General features: G+C 35.3%; 1 protein-coding gene across 1 annotated transcript; it reads left to right on the forward strand.

The window, feature by feature from the left end:
- The first annotated feature begins 9812 nt into the window (after positions 1-9812).
- Positions 9813-23194, forward strand: LOC114262367 (BEL1-like homeodomain protein 2). The gene is made up of 5 exons (XM_082867216.1): positions 9813-10233; positions 10448-11828; positions 13834-14212; positions 18354-18414; positions 22331-23194. Exons 2-5 carry the CDS (start codon positions 10628-10630, stop codon positions 22940-22942), a joined length of 2253 nt encoding a protein of 750 aa, XP_082723342.1. The 5' UTR covers positions 9813-10233; positions 10448-10627; the 3' UTR covers positions 22943-23194.

Here is a 23194-nt window from a genome sequence, read left to right on the forward strand (position 1 = left end):
ATACTGGTTTAACTTAACTTATAAATTGTCCACAAATTTCAACAAGTGTTAAACAATGATTTCGGTTTAACTTAACTTGTAAATTGTCCACAAATTTCAACAAGTGTTTAAACAAATGATTTCGGTTTAACTCAACTTGTAAATTGTCCACAAATTTCAACAAGTGTTAAACAAATGATTTCGGTTTAACTTAACTTGTAAATTGTCCACAAATTTCAACAAGTGTTAAACAAATGACTTCGGCTTAACTCAACTTGTAAATTGTCCACAAATTTCAACAAGTGTTAAACAAATGATTTCGGTTTAACTCAATTTGTAAATTGTCCACAAATTTCAACAAGTGTTAACAAATGACTTCGACTTAACTTCACTTATAAATTGTCCACAAATTTCAACAAGTGTTAAACAAATGATTTCGGTTTAACTCAACTTGTAAATTGTCCACAAATTTCAACAAGTGTTAAACATATTCTTCTTTTCTCTGCCCTCTAATGTGAACCTGAGTTCCACTTGGGTTCTCATTATGCATGTATTCTAGAGACAATGTCAAGTATCTTGAAAAGAGAACTGAATCTTTATTTATTTACTTCGGCAAATGGCAAAGGAACAAAGAAATTTTAATGATAGAAAAATTTCAAATTACAAGTGTTCTAAGGTCTTGGCAACTCTTTGCCCTCATTATCTTTAAGCCGATATGTCCCATTAACCAGTATCGAGATGATTCTGTAGGGTCCTTCCCAATTTGGGCCAAGCTTGCCTTCTTTGGGATCCTTCTTATTGCCGACGACTTTCCTCAAGACTAGGTCGCTGACTTGAAACTTTCTTGGATTGACCTTCTTGTTATAAGCTTTTGCAAGTTGCTGCTGGTATGTTGCAAGCTGAATTGCAGCTTTCTCTCTTTTTTCTTCTAAAAGATCCAGATCTCGGGCTAAGAGTACATCATTAGTCCCGTTTTTTACTCCCTGGGTTCTGATTCCTAGGATGCCGATCTCCAGCGAAATGACTGCTTCTGTGCCATAAGCCATGGCGAAGGGGGATTCTCCTGTTGATCTTCTCGGCGTAGTCCGATATGCCCAGAGTACATTGGGTAATTCGTCTACCCACTTGCCTTTTGTTGTCTGCAGCCTCTTTTTTATTCCATCCAAAATTACTTTGTTAGATGTTTCTGCTTGTCCATTGCTTTGTGGAAAGCTTGGGGTTGAAAAGTAATTCTTGATCTTGAACTTTGCACAGAAGTTCTTGATTAGCTTGCTATCAAATTGAGTTCCATTGTCTGCAACAATTGCTCACGGAATCCCAAATCTGGTGATGATGTTTCTCCATATGAAGTTCTTGACATCCACATCTCGAATCTTGGCAAGAGGTTCTGCTTCTATCCATTTTGTGAAGTAATCTGTTGCTACCAGCAAGTACTTTCTTTGTCTAGTTGCTTGGGGTAATTGGCCAACGAGATTCATGCCCCATTGGGCAAATGACCAAGGACTGGATACAGGGTTCAGGTCAGTAGCTGGTTGGTGTATCAAAGGTGCAAACCTTTGGCATTGTTCACACTTCTTCACGTAGGCTTCTGCGTCTTTCTGCATATAAGGCCACCAATACCCCAGGGTAATGGCCCTGTGAGCTAGTGATCTGCCCCCAGCGTGGCATCCACAAATTCCTTCATGGATTTCGTATAAAAAATCTTCAACCCGCAAAGGGTGTACGCACCTTAAAAGGGGTCTAGTGAAGGATCTTCTGTAGAGGTGTCCCTCTGCTGTTAGACTGAATCTTGCCGATTTCAATCTGATCTTGTGTGTCTCCTTGCGATCGTCTGGCAGTTTTCCTTCTTTTAGGAACGCAACAATTGCGTCCATCCAGCTTGGTCCCATGTCTACGCACATTGTTTCATGCTCTGTGGTTGCTGGTTCAATGCTCGGGCCCGACATGTAGTCAATCATTATTGTCCTTGCTTTTCTAGGTTGTACTGCACTAGCTAAGTTGGCCAACACATCGACGTGGCTGTTATCGTCTCGGCTTACTTGAAGTAGTCGGCAGTTCTGAAACAAGGCTGACAGTTTGATAACTTCCTTTGCGTAGGCCGACATTTGTTCATCTCGGGCTGCAAACTCGCCTGTTGTCTGGTTAACTATTAGTTGTGAATCACAAAAAACTATTACCTCATCTGCTTGCACTGTTGCTGCCAACTTCAGTCCTGCAATGAGTGCTTCATACTCTGCTTCATTGTTTGAGGCCTTGAACTCCAAACGAATTGACTGTTCTAGTACCTGCCCATCTAGGGATATCAATACTACTTCTGCTCTCGCTTCTTGTCGGTTTGAACTTCCATCAACGAACAGTCGAAAGGAGTCGCTGATGTAAATGCTGCAGGGTCTGGGTTTTTATTCTTTCCTTTGTTCTTGTGCCTTTGGCTGTGCTTCTCCTTGCTTGGTTGGCCATCGCTCATCCTGGCTCAACGGAGCCCGATATTCAATGGATTCTGGTGTGAACTCGGCCACGAATTCGGCCAGAACCTGGCCTTTGATTGCTGTCCTTGGTTTGTACTCCAGGTCATACTGGCCTAGGGTGACTGCCCATCTGACTATTCTTCCTGTCAGGTCTCCTTGTTACAGTAAGGACTTCAAGGGGTGTTCTGTTAGCACCACAATTTTATGGGCCTGGAAGTAATGGTTCAACTTCTTTGAAGCCATTACTAAGGCTAGTGCCAATTTCTCTAAGGGTAAATACCTTGTTTCTGCATTGGCGAGGGTTTTGCTTACATAGTAAACAGCCCTTTGCTCCCCTTTTTCTTCTCGGATTAGTACTGCACTTATCGCATGTTCTAAAATGGCTAAGCACAGAAACAGCTCCTCCCCTAGTTCTGGATTTGAAAGAACTGGAGCTGTGGTTAAGTACTTCTTCAGGTCGGCCAAAGCGGCTTCGCATTCTTCTGTCCACAAGAAGTCTGTGGCTTTCTTCACCAAGTTGAAGAAAGGTCTGCACTTATCTGAGCTTCTACTGATGAATCTGTTTAGGGCTGCGGCCCTTCCAGTTAGCATCTGCACCTGTTTTGCTGACGTCGAGCTCTTCAACTCTAGGATGGCTTTGATTAGATCTGGGCTGGCCTCGATGCCCTTTCTAGTCACCAGGTATCCTAAAAACTTACCAGATCCAACTCCAAATGCACACTTCGATGCATTGAGTCGGAGCCGATATGTTTTAAGGATTTCAAAGACTACTTTTAGATCGGCAAGATGACCCTCAGGCTCCTTGGTCTTAACGACCACGTCGTCGATGTAGACTTCTACTGTTTAACCAATCAGGTGTTTGAACATTTTGGTTACCAGCCTTTGGTAAGTTGCTCATGCGTTTTTCAACTCGAAAAGCATTACTCTATAACAGTATAGGCCTTTTGGGGTGATGAACGCGGTCTTCTCTTCGTCTGGGGGGTACATGACTATCTGGTGGTACCCCCTGTAGGCATCTAGGAAGCTCATTCTTCCATGCCCTGACGTGGCATCTACTAGCTGGTCAATCTTGGGTAAAGGAAAGCAATCTTTGGGACAGGCTTTGTTGAGGCTGGTAAAGTCCACGCAAACCCTCCATTTGCCATTCTTCTTCTTTACTACCATTGTATTGGATAGCCATGTTGGGTAGTGTATTTCTCTAATGGCCCTGGCCTCTAGAAGTCTGTCTACTTCTTCCTCTACTGCTTCCACATGCTTCAACGTTGGTCTTCTGGCTCGTTGAATTACAGGTTTGGCCGACCTGTCAACATTCAGTTTGTGGCAAGTGACCTCGAGGTCAATGCCAGGCATTTCGTAAGGTGTCCAAGCGAACACCTCAATATGTGCTCTCAAAAAAGTTTCCAACTCTTTTTTCTCTTCTTCAGCTAAGCCCGAGCCGAGAAGAAAGAAGCGTTCTTCATCCCCATCCTGGATGAGGATTTTCTTTAGTGCCTCTTCGCTCTTCTCGGCTGGCTCCTTGCCGACGTCTTCTAGGACTTCCACATCCTCATCTTCAATTTCTACCTTCTTTGGCTCTCGTATGCTGTAGGTAGATTTTATTGCTTCCATGGAGCAATTCTTCGCCTGCAGCTGATCGCCTCTGACTTCCTCTATCCCATGTTCTGTTGGGAATCGCAATAGTTGATGCAATGTTGAGGGAACTGCCCCCATTACATGCAACCATGGCCTTCCCAAGATGATGTTGTAAGGGGAAGGTGTGTCGATGATGGTGAATTCTGTCTTGATCTTCCTAGTGCCAGCCTGTACCTCCAAGCTTACTGTTCCCAGTGGCCATGTCGGCATCCATTGAACCCAACCATTGGGCCATTGGATTGTTCCATATCATTTGAGTGAAGGCCAAGCTCCTTGTAACATCGGACGTACATGATGTCGCAAGAGCTACCTTGATCAATCAGGATGCGTTTCACTTGGCACTCCCCAACCTGGAGGGATACTACCAAGGCATCATTATGCGGATGTTAGACCATCTCTAGGTCGGCTTCAATAAAGGTTATCATTGGTCCCTAACACTCTTCTACCCGATGTCTTTTCTCCCCAACTTGGTAGACATGTTGTAGGTGTTTTACCTTTTGGGTCTCTCCTCGAATTTCATTTTCGTTGACCTACGAGTGGATTACGTTGATTACCCGAGGTCCTCCTGCCTGCGGCTGCTGTGCTGGGGGGGGTGGGGCTGCTGGTGCCTGAGGCAACCTTGCCCGTTCTTCCCTTGTCCTGGTCTCATCGACAAGGTCTCTCAGATGTCCTTATCTCACCAGGTTTTCCAAATATGTTTTCAGGGCTCTACAACCCTGGGTTGTATGCCCATCTTCATTGTGGTAGGCATAATGCCTGCCAATGTTTCTTCCCATGAACTCTCCTGGAGTCCTCTCTGACATTCTGAAATAGGGTTGGTTCCGAATTTGATCCAGGACTTTGGGAATTGGGATTCGGAACACAGCTGTTACTGCTTGCGTGGCTCTCAGTTCTGCCTCTTGCCTGCTTGTTCCATTGTTACCTCGGCCTCGCTTCGGCGAGCCATTTTCTTTCTCCTGTTTTATCTCCCTGGTTCTCAACGTGTCTTCTTCGACTCTAGCGTACTTCTCGATTCTTGCCAAGAGCTCCTCCATACTTTTTGACAATGTCTTTGCCAAAAACTTTCGTAGTGGACAGTTGTCTTTCAAGCCGTTCTTAAAAGATACGACTACCACCTCTTAATTACATTTGGGTATTCGATTGAACACCTCATAATATCTTTTTGCATAGGCCCTAAGGCCTTTATCCTTGTTGATCTTCAGAGCCATCAATGTGTCCACCCTTAATGGCTGCAGCTTGTTTGTCACAAACCTGGCCACAAACATCTCGGCCAGGCCTTCCCAAGTCTTCATGCTTCCCTTTGGTAGTTTGTGGAACCAATCTGATGTAATCTCCCCGAAGGATGAAGGGAACACTTTGCAGAGTAACGGCTCGTTCCCACTATACAATGCCATTGAGTTCAAATATAGTCCAACATGGAAGTTGGGGTCTGACTTTCCGTCGTATATTTGAAACCTCGGTATATTGAATCTCTTCGGCGCCTCAAACCTGTCTAATTCTACCGAGAATGGTGTCCTCGGCTTATTTGGGGAGGTTACCTCGGCGTAGGCATTCTGTTGCTTCCTTTTGAGGTAATCTCTTAAGTCTTCTTTGCTCCGCCCAGGAGCTCGGCTATCCTTTGATTTTAGTCTTTTCGATATACTGCTCTCGGCCTCGTGGTGAGCCCTTTTCGACCTTTCTCTGTGAGTTGTGTCGAAGCACAATGCTTGCCCCTGAACATGCCGATGTCCTTTGGGGTCTGCCTCCCTTGTGTGATGCGTCCTCCGTGATTCTTCTCTTCTGGATCCTCTTCGTCCAACTTCCCTAGAAGGTCGGTGAGAGTGTCTTTTGTTTCCGTTGTGCTGAGGGGCTATGGAGATTGTTTTCTTCCCTCCCTTCTGTGTATAGGCCGCTAGAATCGGCGTGTCCTGCGGCGGGAATGGTGGCTGCATGACGTTATTTTGCATCATGAAATTGACGACCGACTGTAGGTTTGCCAATTTGTATGCCATCTCTTTTACCTCTTCGTCCCTCCATAGGCACCTATCCTTCCAAACCTGGAGGTTGTCTTCGTTGTAGTACCTGCTTTGATTAGGTTTCTTTGGTGCCTCGTTAGTCTGGCCGACGTCTTTCGCTCCGTGATTCTGGTCACGAGTTTCTGCGTTCAACCTTTCTCCTTCGCCATCAAGGTCAATAGGTCTCTCACTCACAGTATGAGTGTCGTCCCCAATCTTTTCCTTCTGTCCGTTACTGGCCATCTATTCTACTTTCGTTCCTACAAACAGTGCCAAATTGTGTGAGTGATTTTCCGGTCACACTGCCCAACTCAGTACTCAACTGGAGAACACTGGCAGAATAGATGACACCAGGCTAACCTGTAACAGAAAGAGAAGATTCCGGCAGTGGTTCATCCACCCGGGGGCACTCCGACGATCAAGTGAGTATATCTCTCAAAGATAATTAATAATGCTAAACTCAATGTTCAAAGCATAAAATTGCGTACCTTACACCCACGGGGGTGCCTCTCTTTTATAGTTACCTCAATCCTAATCTCAATAGAAGCCTGACTTCTATGGATTCCTATTCAGTACTTACTTTGGACTCTTTCAGAGATAAAGATAAATTCCCTAAGAGTTTTATCCTTATCTTGGCTAAGTCTCCTATTTATTCTAGGACTCTTGTCCCTTATCTTTTATCCGATTATCTCGGATTCCGATATCTTCGGAGATAACCTCGGCTTACCCGAGATCACCTCGGCGTCATGACCCTGACACATGGCACCTCGGCTGACATATCGGCGTCACCTTACCTTGTGTCGGTACTCAAAAATATATCCCCACATAAAGAAAAACTCATCAATACATATTATAATTACAAAGTTATCATTGTCACAATATTTTATAATTTTTTTAATAGAAATTATGAGATCATTAAAAAAATATATACACATAGTGATATCATTATAGATTTATGTATATTTTCAGATTCAAAGACTTATCAAAATGATTTATTAATTTTTAAATAAATGTTACAGTCATATCAATTTGATGCGATTTTGTATATCAATTTTAATTTGGCAATTATTAGTTTAACTTAAATTTTAGGGAAAATTGTTATAAAAAAAAAATCTAGAATTTGACCCTTATATCAAAATAAATCTTAAATTTTTAATTTTATCAATTCAAATTCTAATCTTTTGATTTATTTTAATAACTAAAATATCATTTTTTTTTGTTAGTTTCATTTAAGGAAAATAGATAAATAGTTTAGATTACAAATAAAAAATTTAAAATTTAAATTGACAAAACTAAAAACTCAGGTTTTATTTTGTTACAAGGGTCAAATTTTGAGAATTTTTTTTTTCTCAATTTTATTTTACTATGTATTGTTTCAATTTAAATAATATAGTCCTTATTTTTTAAATTTAGTTTGAGTTTTGTCATTCCATCTACTTTCCATTAATTGTTTTATATGTACATTTTAAGAGATTGATAAGTATTTTAAAATTATTAATTTTTATCTTTAACTTGAACAGAATGTTCAAATTAAAATTAAATTTAAAATATAGAATCAAATTATTTAATTTAAAATAATAATGATCAAAGTTAAATTTAAATAAAATTATAAGGTTTAAACGGGTAATTTTATCCTTTTCTTTTCTTATCAATATCAAATCCTTTGAAGTCTTACTTTTCTTTTTCCTTTTTCCACCCAATTTGGTTGGCTCATCTCTTCGCCAATCATTGTTTGGCTGCTAGAGAAAATTAATAAAGTGTGAAATTGGCAGAAATGACCTTCTCACCTACTGTTGTTGTCTATGTAGACATTTTAATTAGAGGTTCGTTCGGGGTGGGTTTGCTTTTTGGAGTTATTTTAGTATGGGATTAAAAAATTTTATTTAGGGAAGGATTTTTTTGATTTTTATTAATTTTTTATAAGAGAAAAAATATAATAATTATGAATTGAATTGAATTTTTTATTTTATTGAATTAAAAAAATTATTTTATATTACTATAACTATGTTAGTTAAAAAAATCTCTAACTTTTAACCTCACAAACGAGTTCAGAGAGGGCTTTGTTGTCATATAACATACAAAAAGCAGGACGGTGGTAGTTTGATTAGATCATTGAGATGACTTCGTACTGACCTTATCGTTTTAATATTCCTTAGTTTGCGTTTGTTTATGGAAATGACTCATAATTGATGTATTTGGAAGTTGCTATTTTGTCCTTCTAAAAAAAAATGTCTACATTTTTAAAGTTTATGAAACAAATAAATTTTTATTCTCTAAATTATTTTCTCTCCCATTCTGATAATTTGTAACTAATTATTTATTTATTCTAAATTTTGTACTATTTTGTAATGACAATTGAGTTTCTTACATGGGGAATTTCTTTTAAAAATTTTTTATATTAAAAAAAATTTGTAAAATAAAGGATATATAATATTTTTATATTAGTTAAAAGCTCTCAACATTTTCACAAAAAAAATTTGACTAAGAGAAATTTTGTCCCCAACTTATAAATCTCTAAATCGGGGGCGAAATTTTTCTAAGTCAGCAAAATTTCTTTTAGTCAAATTCTTTATGAAAATATTGAGGGACATTAAATAATAATAATAAAAACATCTTAAATCTCGCCTACTACACAAAGTTGGTAATGGATGTTTCACTAAGGGCTGGTTTGGCACCCCAAAAAATTCAAAAAACTAAAAAGTTACTAAAAAGTTAAAAAGTTATCACTATTCACCAAAATAAAATATAAAAAAATTAATTTTAAACAAAATTATTACAAACAACTCTGCCGTTCCCGTAGACACAGAGCTAACTTTTCTGAAAAAATTGCACAGGCGGGGTGCATAACATAACACAACACGGTACTGGTTCGACCCATGGAGACCCATCACGGGTTCTGTTTTCATAATTTGAACCGTTCAATGTGTAGAACTCGTCGAGTACTATATATTTGTAAAAAATCACGTTGATCGGATATCCCTAACTACATGATCAAATTAATTTTGTATAAAAAATGGATTGTGTTATAGTTAACGGTTAAAAAAAACTAATCTGATCAGATAGCTATCGATATCTGATCAACGTGATTTTTTACAAATATATAGTACTCGATGAGTTCTACACATTGAACGGTTCCGATTAGCAAAACGGGATCCGTGGTGGGCTCCTATGGGCTAAACAACACCGTCCAATTCAATGTCCATAAAGAAAGGAACCATCTCGTAGTCTATACTCTGCACACGCTGCCCCTTAGGACATCTCACCGCACTGCCTATTATATCTCAATCTTCTCCTATACACTAATTTATATAATTTTTTAATACACATTTTTCATAAAAAATAAAAAAATTATTTCAAACAGCAACCTTTTTTTTCTCAACTATCTAATCTAAAAAATCAAAAAATATACTTTTGAGGACATCCCAAATAACCCTAATTTTCTCTTCTTAACAATACATTGTTGAATTCTAATTGTTTGATTTGATATAATTTCTTCACATTTGAAATTTTTCCCCAAAAAAATCTAATCGTGTTCATTTATCTCACACACCACACACGCACACGCGCACGCACGCATATATATACATATACATATATATATATATATATATATAAAGTTTTGTGGGGAAATTCTTGAAAATATCACTAAAGGACTTTACAGGCTTCATAATTCTTACATTCTGACCGAGGTTATTTTTGTCCTTTGACAAGTCTATTAATTACTCAAGTCTTCTATCTTTAGTGCTCACTTTAAAAATAACTAAATTTCATTGTCAAATTGGAGAAGATATTAAATATAAATAAAATAATGTTGAGTAGAAGAGGAGGTAGCGACCTCTTCTCTTCTCTCGTCTGTTTGATGCTGTGTTCTTGAGAGGGAGTGAGAGAGAGATATTTCCAACCTGTAAGCCTCTATTTTTTAAAAATTATTTTTATATTTTTGTTGTTTGCCTATCTTTGTTTGCAGAAGGCGATAGCAGAGAAAACACTCACTGCAAAGAGCAACAACAAAGAGAAAGAAAAGGAGAGAAAGAGAGAGACAGAGATAGAAACGACAACAGACAGAGATAGAGAGAGAAGAATTCACGAAGCCTTTCAATCTCAGATAAGAGAAAACGATGTCTGAGAGCTTTGCACTCTCTTTCACCCTGCAACTCTAAGAGGTACATGAATAAAGCTGAGAAAATAAAAATAAAAAACAAAGAAAATACCCAGTTGATGCCTTTTCCTTTTAACCTTTTTATTTTTTTTTAGTTTGTTTCTATATTACTACAATTTTTTGTGATGTATTTTTAATGAATAACTGAAAAATTTATAATGGGTACGTATTGTTTGTTTTGCTTGTCTATGCCTCCGATCCATCATTAAATTGAGCAGCTAACAGAGAAAGAAGTGGGTATTGTTTGGCTGAAGACAGAAAAGATGATGATGATGATGATGAATAAGAAGAAGAAGACACTGCTAATATGGGAATAATAGCAATTTATTGCATCTCATTCAAAGGGTCACAACCTTTCAATTCATCAAATCTGAGACAACCCCAATTTTGCAAATTCTATGTCCCAACAAGACTACCACCACCAAAGCATCTTCAATTTCTCGAATGGGTTCGAGAGAGCACAGCAAGAACAGCAGATCAGGAGAGATAAACTGAGGGTACAAGGATTCGAGCCGCCGCCGCCATTGGTGGCCATAGAAGATGAAGTTTCCGGTGGAATTCCGGTTTACGAGACCGCAGGGATGCTGTCAGAAATGTTCAATTTCCAGGCCGGGGCCACCACCGCCGCCACACAGTTGTTAGAAAATCAGATATCACAGAATTATGGGAACACAAGGCCGCCACCATCGCCGCTGCCTCCACCGCCACCGTCGGTGGAGGCGAGGGTGAGCGGCGAGTGGTACCGGCAAGGGATGGTGGTGGGTGGGGGTTTGGGACCGATGAGTGATTCAAAGAATCAAAACATTGTGAACAACCATCATCATCATCAGATTTCAAGCATGAATGCGGACTCAGCAGCTGCCATGCAGCTTTTTCTGATGAACCCACAACAACAACAACAACAACAACAACAACAACAACAACAACAACTACCGAGGTCGCCTCCTTCACCATCTCAATCTCATCATCATCATCCTCATGAAACTTCGTCTACACTTCACATGTTGCTTCCTAATCCAAACCCATCTGCGTTTCACAACAACCAAATTGGTCTATCGTCTTCGTCATCGTCCCAATTCACATGGGTTCCCGATGGTGGCCATGAAAGAGGGACTGGTGGAGGTGTGGTGGAAGGCCAAGGGCTGTCGCTATCGTTATCGTCGTCGTTGCAGCACTTGGAAGCGGCGAAAGCTGAGGAATTGAGGATGGGAGAGGGTGGAATTATGTTCTTTAATCAAGGAGGAGGGGCTAGTTCTGATTATCAGTACAAGAATTTGGGTGGTGGTTCTGACCACCACCAGGTTCATGTTGGATTTGGGTCATCTCCACTTGGAGTGGTCAATGGTTTGAGAAATTCAAAGTATGTCAAGGCTGCACAAGAATTGTTAGAAGAGTTTTGTTGTGTGGGAAGGGCTCATTTCAAGAAGAATAAGTTTGGAAGACAAAATACCAACAACCCTAATCCTAATCCAACTAGTAGCGCCGCCGCCGCCGGCGGTGGTTCATCTTCCTCAAAGGATCTTGGTCCTTTGTCGGCCGCAGATAGGATTGACCACCAGAGAAGAAAGGTCAAACTATTGTCCATGCTTGATGAGGCATGTACTCTCTCTCTCTCTCTCTTTAAGAGTCAAGGTCCAATCATTTTGGCATGCTTATTAATCCAATTAATTTTGAAATCTAACCAGGGGGAATAGAAAATTTCCGGCCAGTTTCCGGGAAAATAATTTATAATTCCAGGAAAGAGAAAAGCCGGCTGGTGAAATAGGGTTCCATAGATTTTGCTTTCTGATTTCATACAATATTTTTATATGATTTAAATATATTTTTTAATAGCACTGATTCGCTTGGTGGGGGGTGTTTGGGTTTGGGTAATACATTGGATCTTGTTTTTGGTGAAAACATCTATTTGGGGTAAGTAAAGTGTGTCGAGTAATAAGAAGCTCTACGTTACGTGTGATTAGAAAGATAGCCAGTAATATTGTAGGAAAAATAACAATTTATATTTTAAAAATTAATTATAAATTGGTGATAATTTTTTTTTGATAAATATGTAATAATTTTGTAAAAGTATTACTAACTATTAATTTTTTCAATATTGTAAGCCACAACAACAATAAAAATGACCTTATAGGGTTGTTAAGAATGATGGTGCTCCAAGGCTTCCATGCCCATCAAAGTAGAGCATTGGAGAGAAAGCCATTTAAATTAGGTGGTTTTTTTTTATAAAAAAAAAAAAAAAAACTTTAGAATGTAAGAAGAAAACAAAATTTTGATGAATACGGGATGTTTTTCACCTATTTCATTGATTTTTTAAAAAAATTAATCTATTTTCAAATTAATTTTCATCTCAATTTCAATTCTACATAAAGTTCACAGAACATTTGTTAGCATTTGTTTTTTATTTATATTTTTTCAGTTGTCTTGTGTGTAATCCCCCCCCCCCCCCCCGGGTCTTTTTAACAAGTTTTTTATGATGTTGTTAAAGAGTGCTTAATAAACTTCAAACTATTGTTATATTCTACAAAAGTGCCTGTCGTAAAAAGTCTATAATTTAAACTTCCATGACTAATACTTTTAAATATCAGATAACAAGAATATTTTTTTTATATGTTTGATTTTCCTTGTTCCCATTAACAACTGTTTCACTGTACCATGGTTGAATTAATCATTTATCAAAAAAATTATTTATATAAGAATTATATAGAGTCCTTCACTAAAATAATGTGACTGATGTGATATTGCAAAGTGAGTTTTTTTTTTTTTTTTTCTTTTTAATTAAGAAAAATTAGTGAAACATTTCACTCCAATTTTGGATAATAGGAGAAATCCAATATATATTCTTTTATTAGTTAAGGTCTCTCGATGAAATTTCTCTGTGAAAATTGAAATTTCTCTGTATTAGAGCAAAATTTTTCTGTGAAAAATGTTGAGGGACCCCAACTACTATGAAAATATTATATGCCCTTTATCTTTATCTTATAAAATCTTAATATTAGGGATTTAAAAAAAATCTTTTTAAATTATTGAATACTTTTAGCATAATATTATACATTACTTATATTATGACATTTATTTGTTGTCTCTTAAAAACTAATACAATACTGATGAGTTTCACCTTGTTTATATCAACAAAAATCAAATTAGGACACCAAATTTACATGCCTCAAAAGTATTATATAATTTTCCCAATTTGTTTTGAATTATTTATTTAAATTCAATCACATCATTATTAGGTATACAATATCATATTTTCTTTTGGATATTTTTATTTTTAAGAGAAACAAAAAGACTTCCCAACAAATTTTAAGGTTATTAAAATTCTAGAAGTGGATCCAAACTCATCTTCTCCACCTGGTTTGTCAATACTAAAATCACATATATAATAATATAATGCTCTTATTTTCCCACTCCGGCTCCCACATCCAAACATAATTCATCCCATTTGTTATTTTTTGATTGAATTAACATAGGATATAATAAATTATCTTGAATGTTACATATCGTATCACTTTTCAAATCAACAGATAATGACAGATATATATATATATATATATGATTGTAATGTCGATACTGATGCACATCTCGACATGAATTTTTCAGGTAGATAGAAGATACAACCGTTACTGTGAACAAATGCAAATGGTAGTAAACTCATTTGATTTAGTAATGGGTTATGGAGCAGCAATGCCATACACTGCCCTAGCACAGAAGGCGATGTCGAGGCACTTCCGGTGTCTGAAAGACGCCATAGCTGCACAATTGAAGCATAGTTGTGAGCTGTTGGGAGACAAAGACGCGGGCACTTCAGGAGTGACAAAAGGAGAGACTCCGCGGCTGAGACTGCTCGAGCAAAGCCTGAGACAGCAAAGAGAGTTTCATCAAATGCGAATGATGGATCAAGAAGCTTGGAGGCCCCAAAGAGGCTTGCCTGATCGATCTGTCAACATTTTGAGAGCTTGGCTTTTCGAGCACTTTCTCCACCCGTACGTTTTCGCATCCTCAACTCAAAATGAAAATTTATTTGGACTATTTTCAAAAACTATTTAGTCCTCGTTTGCTAAACTTGTTGCACCTAAAAAAAGTATAAAAAGACAAAACAGATTATATAAGTCAATAAAATAAAATATAATTTTTTATCTACAATTATTATACTTTTTTTCTTCATAAAAGTCAAAAAAAACTCCAAAATAAAAATCAAACGAGACTAAAAAAGACTCAACACAAAAAATTTGACTATTTTAGCCAATGCCAAAAACAAACACTTTTTTTGAAAAACACGAAAATTGTTATTTTTGTCACAAAAACGAAACTATATGAAAACCATGGTGTTTTTCAAAGTCTTTATCGTTTTTATGTAAAAAATATTTTTTAAAAAAAATGAAAATGAGGAAAATGAAAACGATATCAAACAGGTAAAATGTCATCAGATAATTAATTTGAAAGAGTAATATCTCAATTTTTTGTGAAAGGTTAAAAGGGGAAAAAAATGAGAGTTTTAAGTGAAATGTTAATGTCTTGCTCCAAAAGATTTATTTATAAAAATTAGAGTTAAATTCATTTTGCCCACCCGTGATTTGGGACTAGAGCACTTTACCTTTTTATGATTTAAATATAGGCAAAAAGTCCCATGTGATTTTGGATTAAAGTGTCACCATTAAGTTTGCCCTAATGTAATTTTAGAGGAAAGTCTTACCATTAAGTTTTTCATCCAAATTAACGGAAGGTCTGTGATACACATCATTTTTTAGAGTGGATTTGGTCTTTCTGAAAAAGTAAAGTGAAACTAATACAATAAAAAGACAATTTTATTCTAATTTTCTTCAAACCTAAAATTAGATTAATACGTTAATAAACTATGATAAAATATAATATAATATAATTAAGGATTGATCTAAAATGTAAAATATAATTAAGAATTTATTTAAAATATAATTAAATAAAATATAAAATAAATAATAATTAAAAATTGATCTAAAATATGATTAAATTAAAATTAAATTAACATATTGAAAAAAATAATAATTAATTAAGAATTTATAATTAATTGTGAAATAAAATATAATTAAATTAAAATTAGATTAAAAATAAGGAATTGCAATAAATAATTAAATATTTAGGATTAATTGTGACTTAAAATATAATTAAATTAAAATTAGAATAAAAAAGTTAAGAATTACAATAAATAATTAAAAATTTATTAGTAATGTGATTTAATTGAATTAATGTTAGACACTATGGGAATGAGGGATACTGCTGTGCCTCATGGCACAACTGTTACTGTTGCCCCCTTGTGAGAGATTGTCTTGATTGTTTTTTGATGATCTGAACCGTTCATATTGTAGTGCTCATCGAGTAGATCATCCATGCAGAAAATCAATTTGATTGGATATCTGTAGCCCTATAATCAAAACACATTTGTTTTTATAAAAATTAACAGTTAACATAACTTTCATAAATTTTTAAAAACGATTAGGTCATGATCATGGGGTTATGAATATTTGATTAACTTGATTTTTTACACGAATAATATTTTTGACGAACCATACAATATGAACGGTTCAGATCATCAAAAAATACTTAGGACAATCTCCCACAAGAGAGCAGCAGTAACTGCTGTGCCTTGAGGCACAACAATACCCCATTTCCGACACTATGTATGAGCGAGGAGAGAGAAAGAAAATAACATAAAAAAAGTATAGGATTTATGGGTATTATAATATTTTCACTTCAATAGTTTACAGTATTAACGATTGCACCTTGGTCCAAAATTATATGGAAGGTTTTTGTCTATATTTGAACGATAAGGGTAAAATGCTTTTGCCTCAAACCAAGGGGAAAAATGAATTTTACCCTAGAAATTATGTTTATGCAGTATATGAAACTTGTTTAGTTAATGCAATTCTTGTATTAATGATTATAACTGATTTTTTTTCTTCAAATATTTGTTTTCCAATGCATTTTTCACCTTAAAATAGTACGAAATTTTTAAACAAAACAAATTCAAGACATAAATCTTACTAAATCTACAAACAAACAGAGATTTAGGGCTTGTTTGGAAACAAGCTTTCTTAGTAACTTTTTAATTTTTTGGCTAAAATATGATGTAAAAAAAATTAGTATATTTGTGATGACTTTTTGACTTTTTATGAAAAGATATTCAAAAAGTAGAGAGAAAAATGAATTTTTGACTTTTTGGTATTGGTTGTTGACTTTTTGACTTTTTTAGGGTTGGTTTGGAAAGTGAGTTGGCTTTTTGACTTTTTGACTTTTTTTACTATTTTAGCTTGAGCTAAAAAGCTTAGTTTGAGAAGGACTTTTTGGCTTTTTTACTTTTTTGGCTTTTTTTGTGAGAGAAGAGTGTAATGATTATGGGTTGGATGTGATATTTTATTTTTTGTGGCTAAAATAGCCTATTTTGTTTTTTATGGCTAAAATAACCAAAAAAGTCCAATCTAGTTCTTCCCAAACGGAGCCTTAATAATTTTTTGACTTTTTAACTAAAAAAGTCACTTGCCAAACGAGACCTTAGGCCTCGTTTGGCAACCGAACTTTTTAGCCAAAAAGTCAAAAAGTTACTAAATTAGTCAAAAAGCCAACAACCCATACCAAAAAGTCAAAGATTCTCTTTTCTCTCTACTTTTTGCACATCTTTTCGTAAAAAACTAAAAAATCATCTCAAACATAGTAATTTTTTTTAACTCATATTTTAGTCAAATAATTAAAAAATTACTAAATTAACATGTTCCCAAACGAGACTTTAGTCACATGTTGCATTACTTTTTTCTGTCTTACTTTTATGTTTTTTAAAGTGTTTAAAGAACAGTAATGCAGTGTCCTTAGATGTTTTCTCGTCAGCTAAAAAAAACTGAAAAAGGCTTCCATAATTTGTTCTCTACACTTTTTGCTCCAAACAGAAACACAAGGAAACCAGAAAGTGTCCATAATTTTAGCATGAATATGAATGAGTGATTTAGATTTAATTCTATATAATGAGGATCATATTTAAAATGAATCTCAACAGTTAAATATTTTTGAATAAAATTTCTGAATATTTAGCATTGCTCTTCTTTGAATCCATATAACAGTCCATTAGTCCCTGACCCTTTTCGTGAGTGCATAAAAAGAACCCCATGAAAGTTGAAACTAGTTTTTCATGCAGAAACCACTTTTTTCTCTACAATACGTTTTCAAAAATTATAAAATATAATTCAAAAGTATTGTTACTTATGCAATGTTTTTGATAAGAGGTTGGTTAGTCTTAATTCCATAAAGGTTCTGGATTGGTGCAGTTTGAATATGTGGCCCAATCATGAAATGTAGTTTGATAATTTGAATAATTTATTTTATTAGTCATTTTATGTAAATTATTTATAAAAATAAATAAATTATTTAGAGTTCGTTTGAGATATGATTATTTTAGTTGTTTTTTTTTCTATAAAAAAAATATGTAAAAAAATAAAAAGAGTGATATAATTGGATGTTTTGATTTTTTAATTATTTTAGCCAAAAAGCTAACATTCCAAACATCGCCGACTAATTCGATAATTTCAACCATATGGTTTCATCATATTTATATTCAAAAAATATATGAAGAATACAATTTGAAAAAAGAAAAAAAAACAATTTAAAAAAATAAATATTGTGAAATTATTTAGTTACAATTATTAAATCAATATTTTTTTCATAATTCATAGATACTCTACACATTACAAATTGTTAAATTAATAATTTAGATCAACTAAATAGGACCTGTGATAACCCTAATTGTACCGATCACAAAGGGACTAGAAACAAATTATCCTCTATTGATAATTAAAAAATCATAAAATACATTAAGCGATCACTTTTGTCTTAACTACCTTACAAAAATTATAGGTAATATTTTCTAATACAAAGTACATGCAATAGAATCTAATGGATAGATGTTATATCAGAGAGACAGCATCGTTTGGGGGGTTGTCCTCTCTCTTAGATTATCACGCCCATGCAGAGAGAGAGAGAGAGAGGTTGAATCAATTTTCGATTCAAATCTGCAAATACATAAAGTTAGATGTCTGTTTAAATGAATATAGGTATGTACAGACCTTCATCATGTCATTTTCTTGGTGTCTGGTTTTTTCTCAGGTACCCAAGCGACGCAGATAAGCATCTCTTGTCTCGACAGACTGGCCTCTCCAGAAACCAGGTTCGTCCTCCATCTCTCTTACATCCCTCATATAATACAACAGAGAGAGAGAGAGAGAGAGAGAGATCTTTTATGGCTACTGAGCTTATTCACTAACAGTGATGAAGCAATGAAGCATAGGCCTATTTTGGTAATGCGGTTTAAATTAATTTTTTGACTTTTTAAAATTATATAATTTTTTATTTTTTTTACATGTTTTTTTTTTTAAATTAATAAATTAAATTTTAATTTACTTTTCAAAATAAGCTATAGAAGTTGATGAGAAAAAACTTGGAGCTAATTAAGGGTTGATTTGGGATATGAGTTGATTTTTAATTTTGAGCAATGCTAGGTATCATGAAAAAATTTTCATGAAAATGATCATGAAAAATTTATGACTTTTAGATTACACTTAAAATAAAGCACCACACACTAATCAAGGTAATCTAAGAGTCATAAATTTTTCATGACCAGTTTCATGAAAGCTTTTTCATGATCCCTATCTTTTCTCTTTAATTTTTTAACCATTTTAGCGGAGTTGGAGTTGCATGGTTTGGGTTATATTAGTATTATATTTCTTCTGGTTTTTTTTTTTTAAAAAAAACTGTATATGGTTTAATTCCGGGAAAAAAGACTGAATGAGAAGCTCTGCGGGTAATAAGAGCAGAGACAAAGTACAGAAGAGATGAGAGACATGAGAGTTTGCCATCTCTCTCTCTCTCTCTCTCGCTCTCGCCCTCGCCCTCTCTTCTATCCAAGTTCCAACCACACAATGAGCACCCATTAAATACCACATCTAGAAGGAAAATAATTCAGAAATTGACCTTTTATATTCATTTTTAAGATTCAATTATTGATGGAAAATTAAAAAAAAAAAATAAGAAATAGTTGTTAGCGATCAAATTATAATGGGCTATTTTAAGGTACATTAGACAAAATAATATTATCATAATTAATGAATTAATGTAATTTTTTAAATAGATAATTTATACATAAAAAATTATAAAATAGACCGATCAAATTATAGTATGGCTGTAGTAATCTATCAAGGGGGGCGGGAAACAAGTCATTTCTAAAAATTCGAAATTATAATGTAAGTTTAAATTTCAAAAAATTAGCGAAACATCACTTTATAATTTTGTGTAGTAAGAGAGGTTCAAAATATTTTTTTTATTAGTTAAAGGTCCCTTAACATTTTCACAGAGAAAATTTGATTCAAAGAAACTTGCCCTAACTTAGAGAAATTTCGATCCCAACTCAGAAAATTTCAATTTTCACAAAAAATTTTCTGAGTTTGACAAAATTTCTCTGAATTAAATTTTCTCTATGAAAATGTTGAGTAACCTTAACTACTATGAAAATATTATATGTTATTTATCTTTAAAAAACAATCCCCTTTAAATTTTGTATGATGTGGATCAAACTCAAGTCATTTATTATATCTACATGTTATAAAAACAAATAAATTTTATTAAAAAATTATTTACTGATACCACACTTATTATTATAGGCTTTTGTTAACATGTGTCAATGCATTAAATGAATATAATTATTCCAATTTGTATAGAAAATATGATTTTTTTTAAATAAAAAAAACTATTAGGATTAATGATTTTTTTTTTACATAGAGACCAAAATACCCTCCTTATATTTCTCTCAATTTCATTCATTAATTTGGCTTCTATCAATTTATTTTATTATATATATATATATATATATATTAATTCACAACACATACAGTGATTATGTAATTTTAAATAAAATATTTTTATTTATTTGCTTTATTATTTTTTGGAATAAACCAAAAAACAATTTTTTTTTTTGGTAATATTATAGCATCTTTTTTTTTTTTTTTGGTTCTAACATTATAAAATTAATAGACCAAACTCTAAATAAAATTCATCAATCTATTTCAAAGAATTTTTTCAAGTTTAATGAGCTTCTAAATAAAGAAAGCAATATTATTTTATGTGATTTATAAATTTATTTTTTATTTATAATGAAATATTAATGTTTTTTTATTTTTTTATTTAAGAGGGTACTATCATTTTATTTTGTTATATATATTTTTTTATAAATAAGTTAATTTCGTTATTTCAAATGTGAGGACATTTTCGTGTATGTACAAAAATATCTGAGTTTTTAAAAATCATTACATTTATTTCTATTTATGTTTTACATTCTCTCATACAAGTGAAGGTAGTTAAGATAATTAAACACATTCTTAACATGTGTCCTGACGGCAAGGACGAAACCAGACTTTTGAGGGAGGGAGGCCATTAAATAGGGATACGGATTTACCGTGGTGCTAAATTAATGCTCCAGACAACATCGATTAAAAATAAAAAGATTCAATGTAGTAGTGAATAATGCAAATCTTAAAACAAAAACAAGAAATACTCAATGATATAAGAATCTAGTAACAATGAAAAAGACCATGGTACACACTCTCCTCTCCTATGATAAAAAATAAAAAAAAAATTGAGATTTTTTGTGATATTAGTTACAATTATATTCAGGGCACATTATAAAAAAATCTTAATTATAGACCCTTGTGGTTATATATAAATATTAAAACATTACGTACTATTATGATGAGAAAAGTTAGGAACCATTCAAATTTTATCACGAATCAATATTGTAAAATTACGAAAAGTAATATTTCTTTTAGGGATGTATATTATAACGTTTTCCTAACAATGAATTTTAAAAATATATAATTGAGAGGGTGATTTGTGATCTGGAGTTGGGCCGAGGTAACGACCGAGCAAGTTGAGGGCCCAACGATGCGTGGGTCCGAGATGATCGACTTTCTGCCCAGACTTGGGCCGGGCAGAGTTCGGGCTGAGTGTGTCACCCCGGACCGGACAGAAACTGCTCGGTAAGGCAGTGCCCGGTCGGACCAGGATGCTCGGTCCGAAGATGGCCAAAGCTCGATTGGCCGAGTGACCGGCGTCCGGGAAGGCGTGGGCAACCGAAGAAGTTGAGTGACCGATGCCCGGAAAGGCATGGTCAGCCGAGGAGACTGTTTGACCGACAGGAAGGCCGATCAAAGTATCCGGGGTAGGCTCAGCCGGGATGCCGCCTAGCCCGGTCCTCCGTGTGTTTATCCGGTTAGGCGCTTGAAGTATGAAGCATGGCATGACCGAGGTAGAGCAGCTCGGCTGCCGAGCTCCAGCTGTGATGACAGGCAGTTGAGGTTAGGTGATGAATGACATGGTTTATGCTGACAGATGGGATAGTAGAGCCATGTGACAGGAGATGACTGGGAGTAGATATGGGGCTCAGAAGGTATATAAGCATGTCTGCGCCCCCCATACGCAAAAAAAACGAACATCTCTGTAAGGAATTCTTACACTCAAACCCTCTCTCCCTTCTCTCTACTCCTCTTAAGGTGTGTGCTAACTTGACCGTCGGAGGATTTTTCCGGCCACACACCGCCGGGTAACTCACCATTACTTGCTCGCAGGTGATCGGATATCGACGGAGCTCGGAAGAAAGGAATACGGGCTTACCGGAATATTTGCTCCCCGTACAATAATTAACTCCACATTGTTGATTAACTAGAATAAAAAAATATATAATCAATTAAGATAAATTGGTTGATTACAAGATGTTTTAATATAAAAAGATATTCCATCCTAAATTAGTATTCTAAGTCCAACTAATGAATAAAGGAAGAGAACAAGCAAAAGTTCTTTGATTTGAGATAGGAAAAAGAGTCTATAGATGTTCGACGGGGAGGGGCCAAATAAGTACAAAATGGAAAGCACATGCTATTTGCAAATACTAATAGGAGTACGTTCAAGTGGGCCATGGCCCCTCACTGTCGCTTTTATGGTCTGAGGGTACAGGTTAACTAGACTTACTATTATATTATTATTAAAAAAGAGTTTGTTTTGTTTTTTAAAATTTTATGCTGTTGAGTATGCTTCAGGTATCAAACTGGTTCATTAATGCAAGGGTTCGGTTGTGGAAACCCATGGTAGAAGACATGTACCAACAAGAGACCAAAGAAGAAGAAGAGTCAGGAGAAGAAGAGGGACAAATCAACCACAGCAGCATCACTGGTGGCCTTGCGCAAACACCAACGCCTCCTCCTATCTCCACCACCACCACCACCACCACCACCACCTCTGCCTCCACATTATCTCCATCAGTCAAGAGATCCCAAATCAATGCACTTGACAGCGACACTTCACTCCTCGCAATCAATACACAATGCTTCTCGGAAAACCACGCAAAACAACCCAATTTCAACACCACCATCTCTGCCACCACCACCGCCATAGCGCCACTGGTGGTCCAATCGTTTACGACCTCCCACGAAGCCGATACTTGCCGACGTGGCAGCATGGTGGGGTCCCATTATCGAACTAATACTGCTATTGCTACTGCTACCACACTTACTGGAAATGGTGACATGGGATCGACACAGATTAGGTTTGGGCCCACCGGAGGTGACGTGTCGCTCACTTTAGGGCTTCGCCATGCCGGAAACGTGCCAGAGAAGAGTCCTTTCTCGGTGAGAGATTTTGGGGCTTGTTAAATTATATACTAAAATATACCCATAAAAAAAAGTGCTTCCGAGAATTAAAAACATAATTTGGTACCTCTGATTCACTTTGATTAGTCCGTTTTTTTCTTTAATGTGTTCAATTCTATTTTAAGAGAGAAAGAAAACTACATCATGAGAAAGTAGGGCATTACGTTAGCTAGCAGTACGAGGACTGTTGTCATTGTATAGTACACTGTTTTTGTCTTTCTTTATCTACTTATATAATTTTTTTTTTGTACTTAA

Source organism: Camellia sinensis, chromosome 4 (assembly GCF_055761805.1).
Source record: "Camellia sinensis isolate YWXY chromosome 4, ASM5576180v1, whole genome shotgun sequence".
In the NCBI taxonomy this organism is placed as follows: domain Eukaryota; kingdom Viridiplantae; phylum Streptophyta; class Magnoliopsida; order Ericales; family Theaceae; genus Camellia; species Camellia sinensis.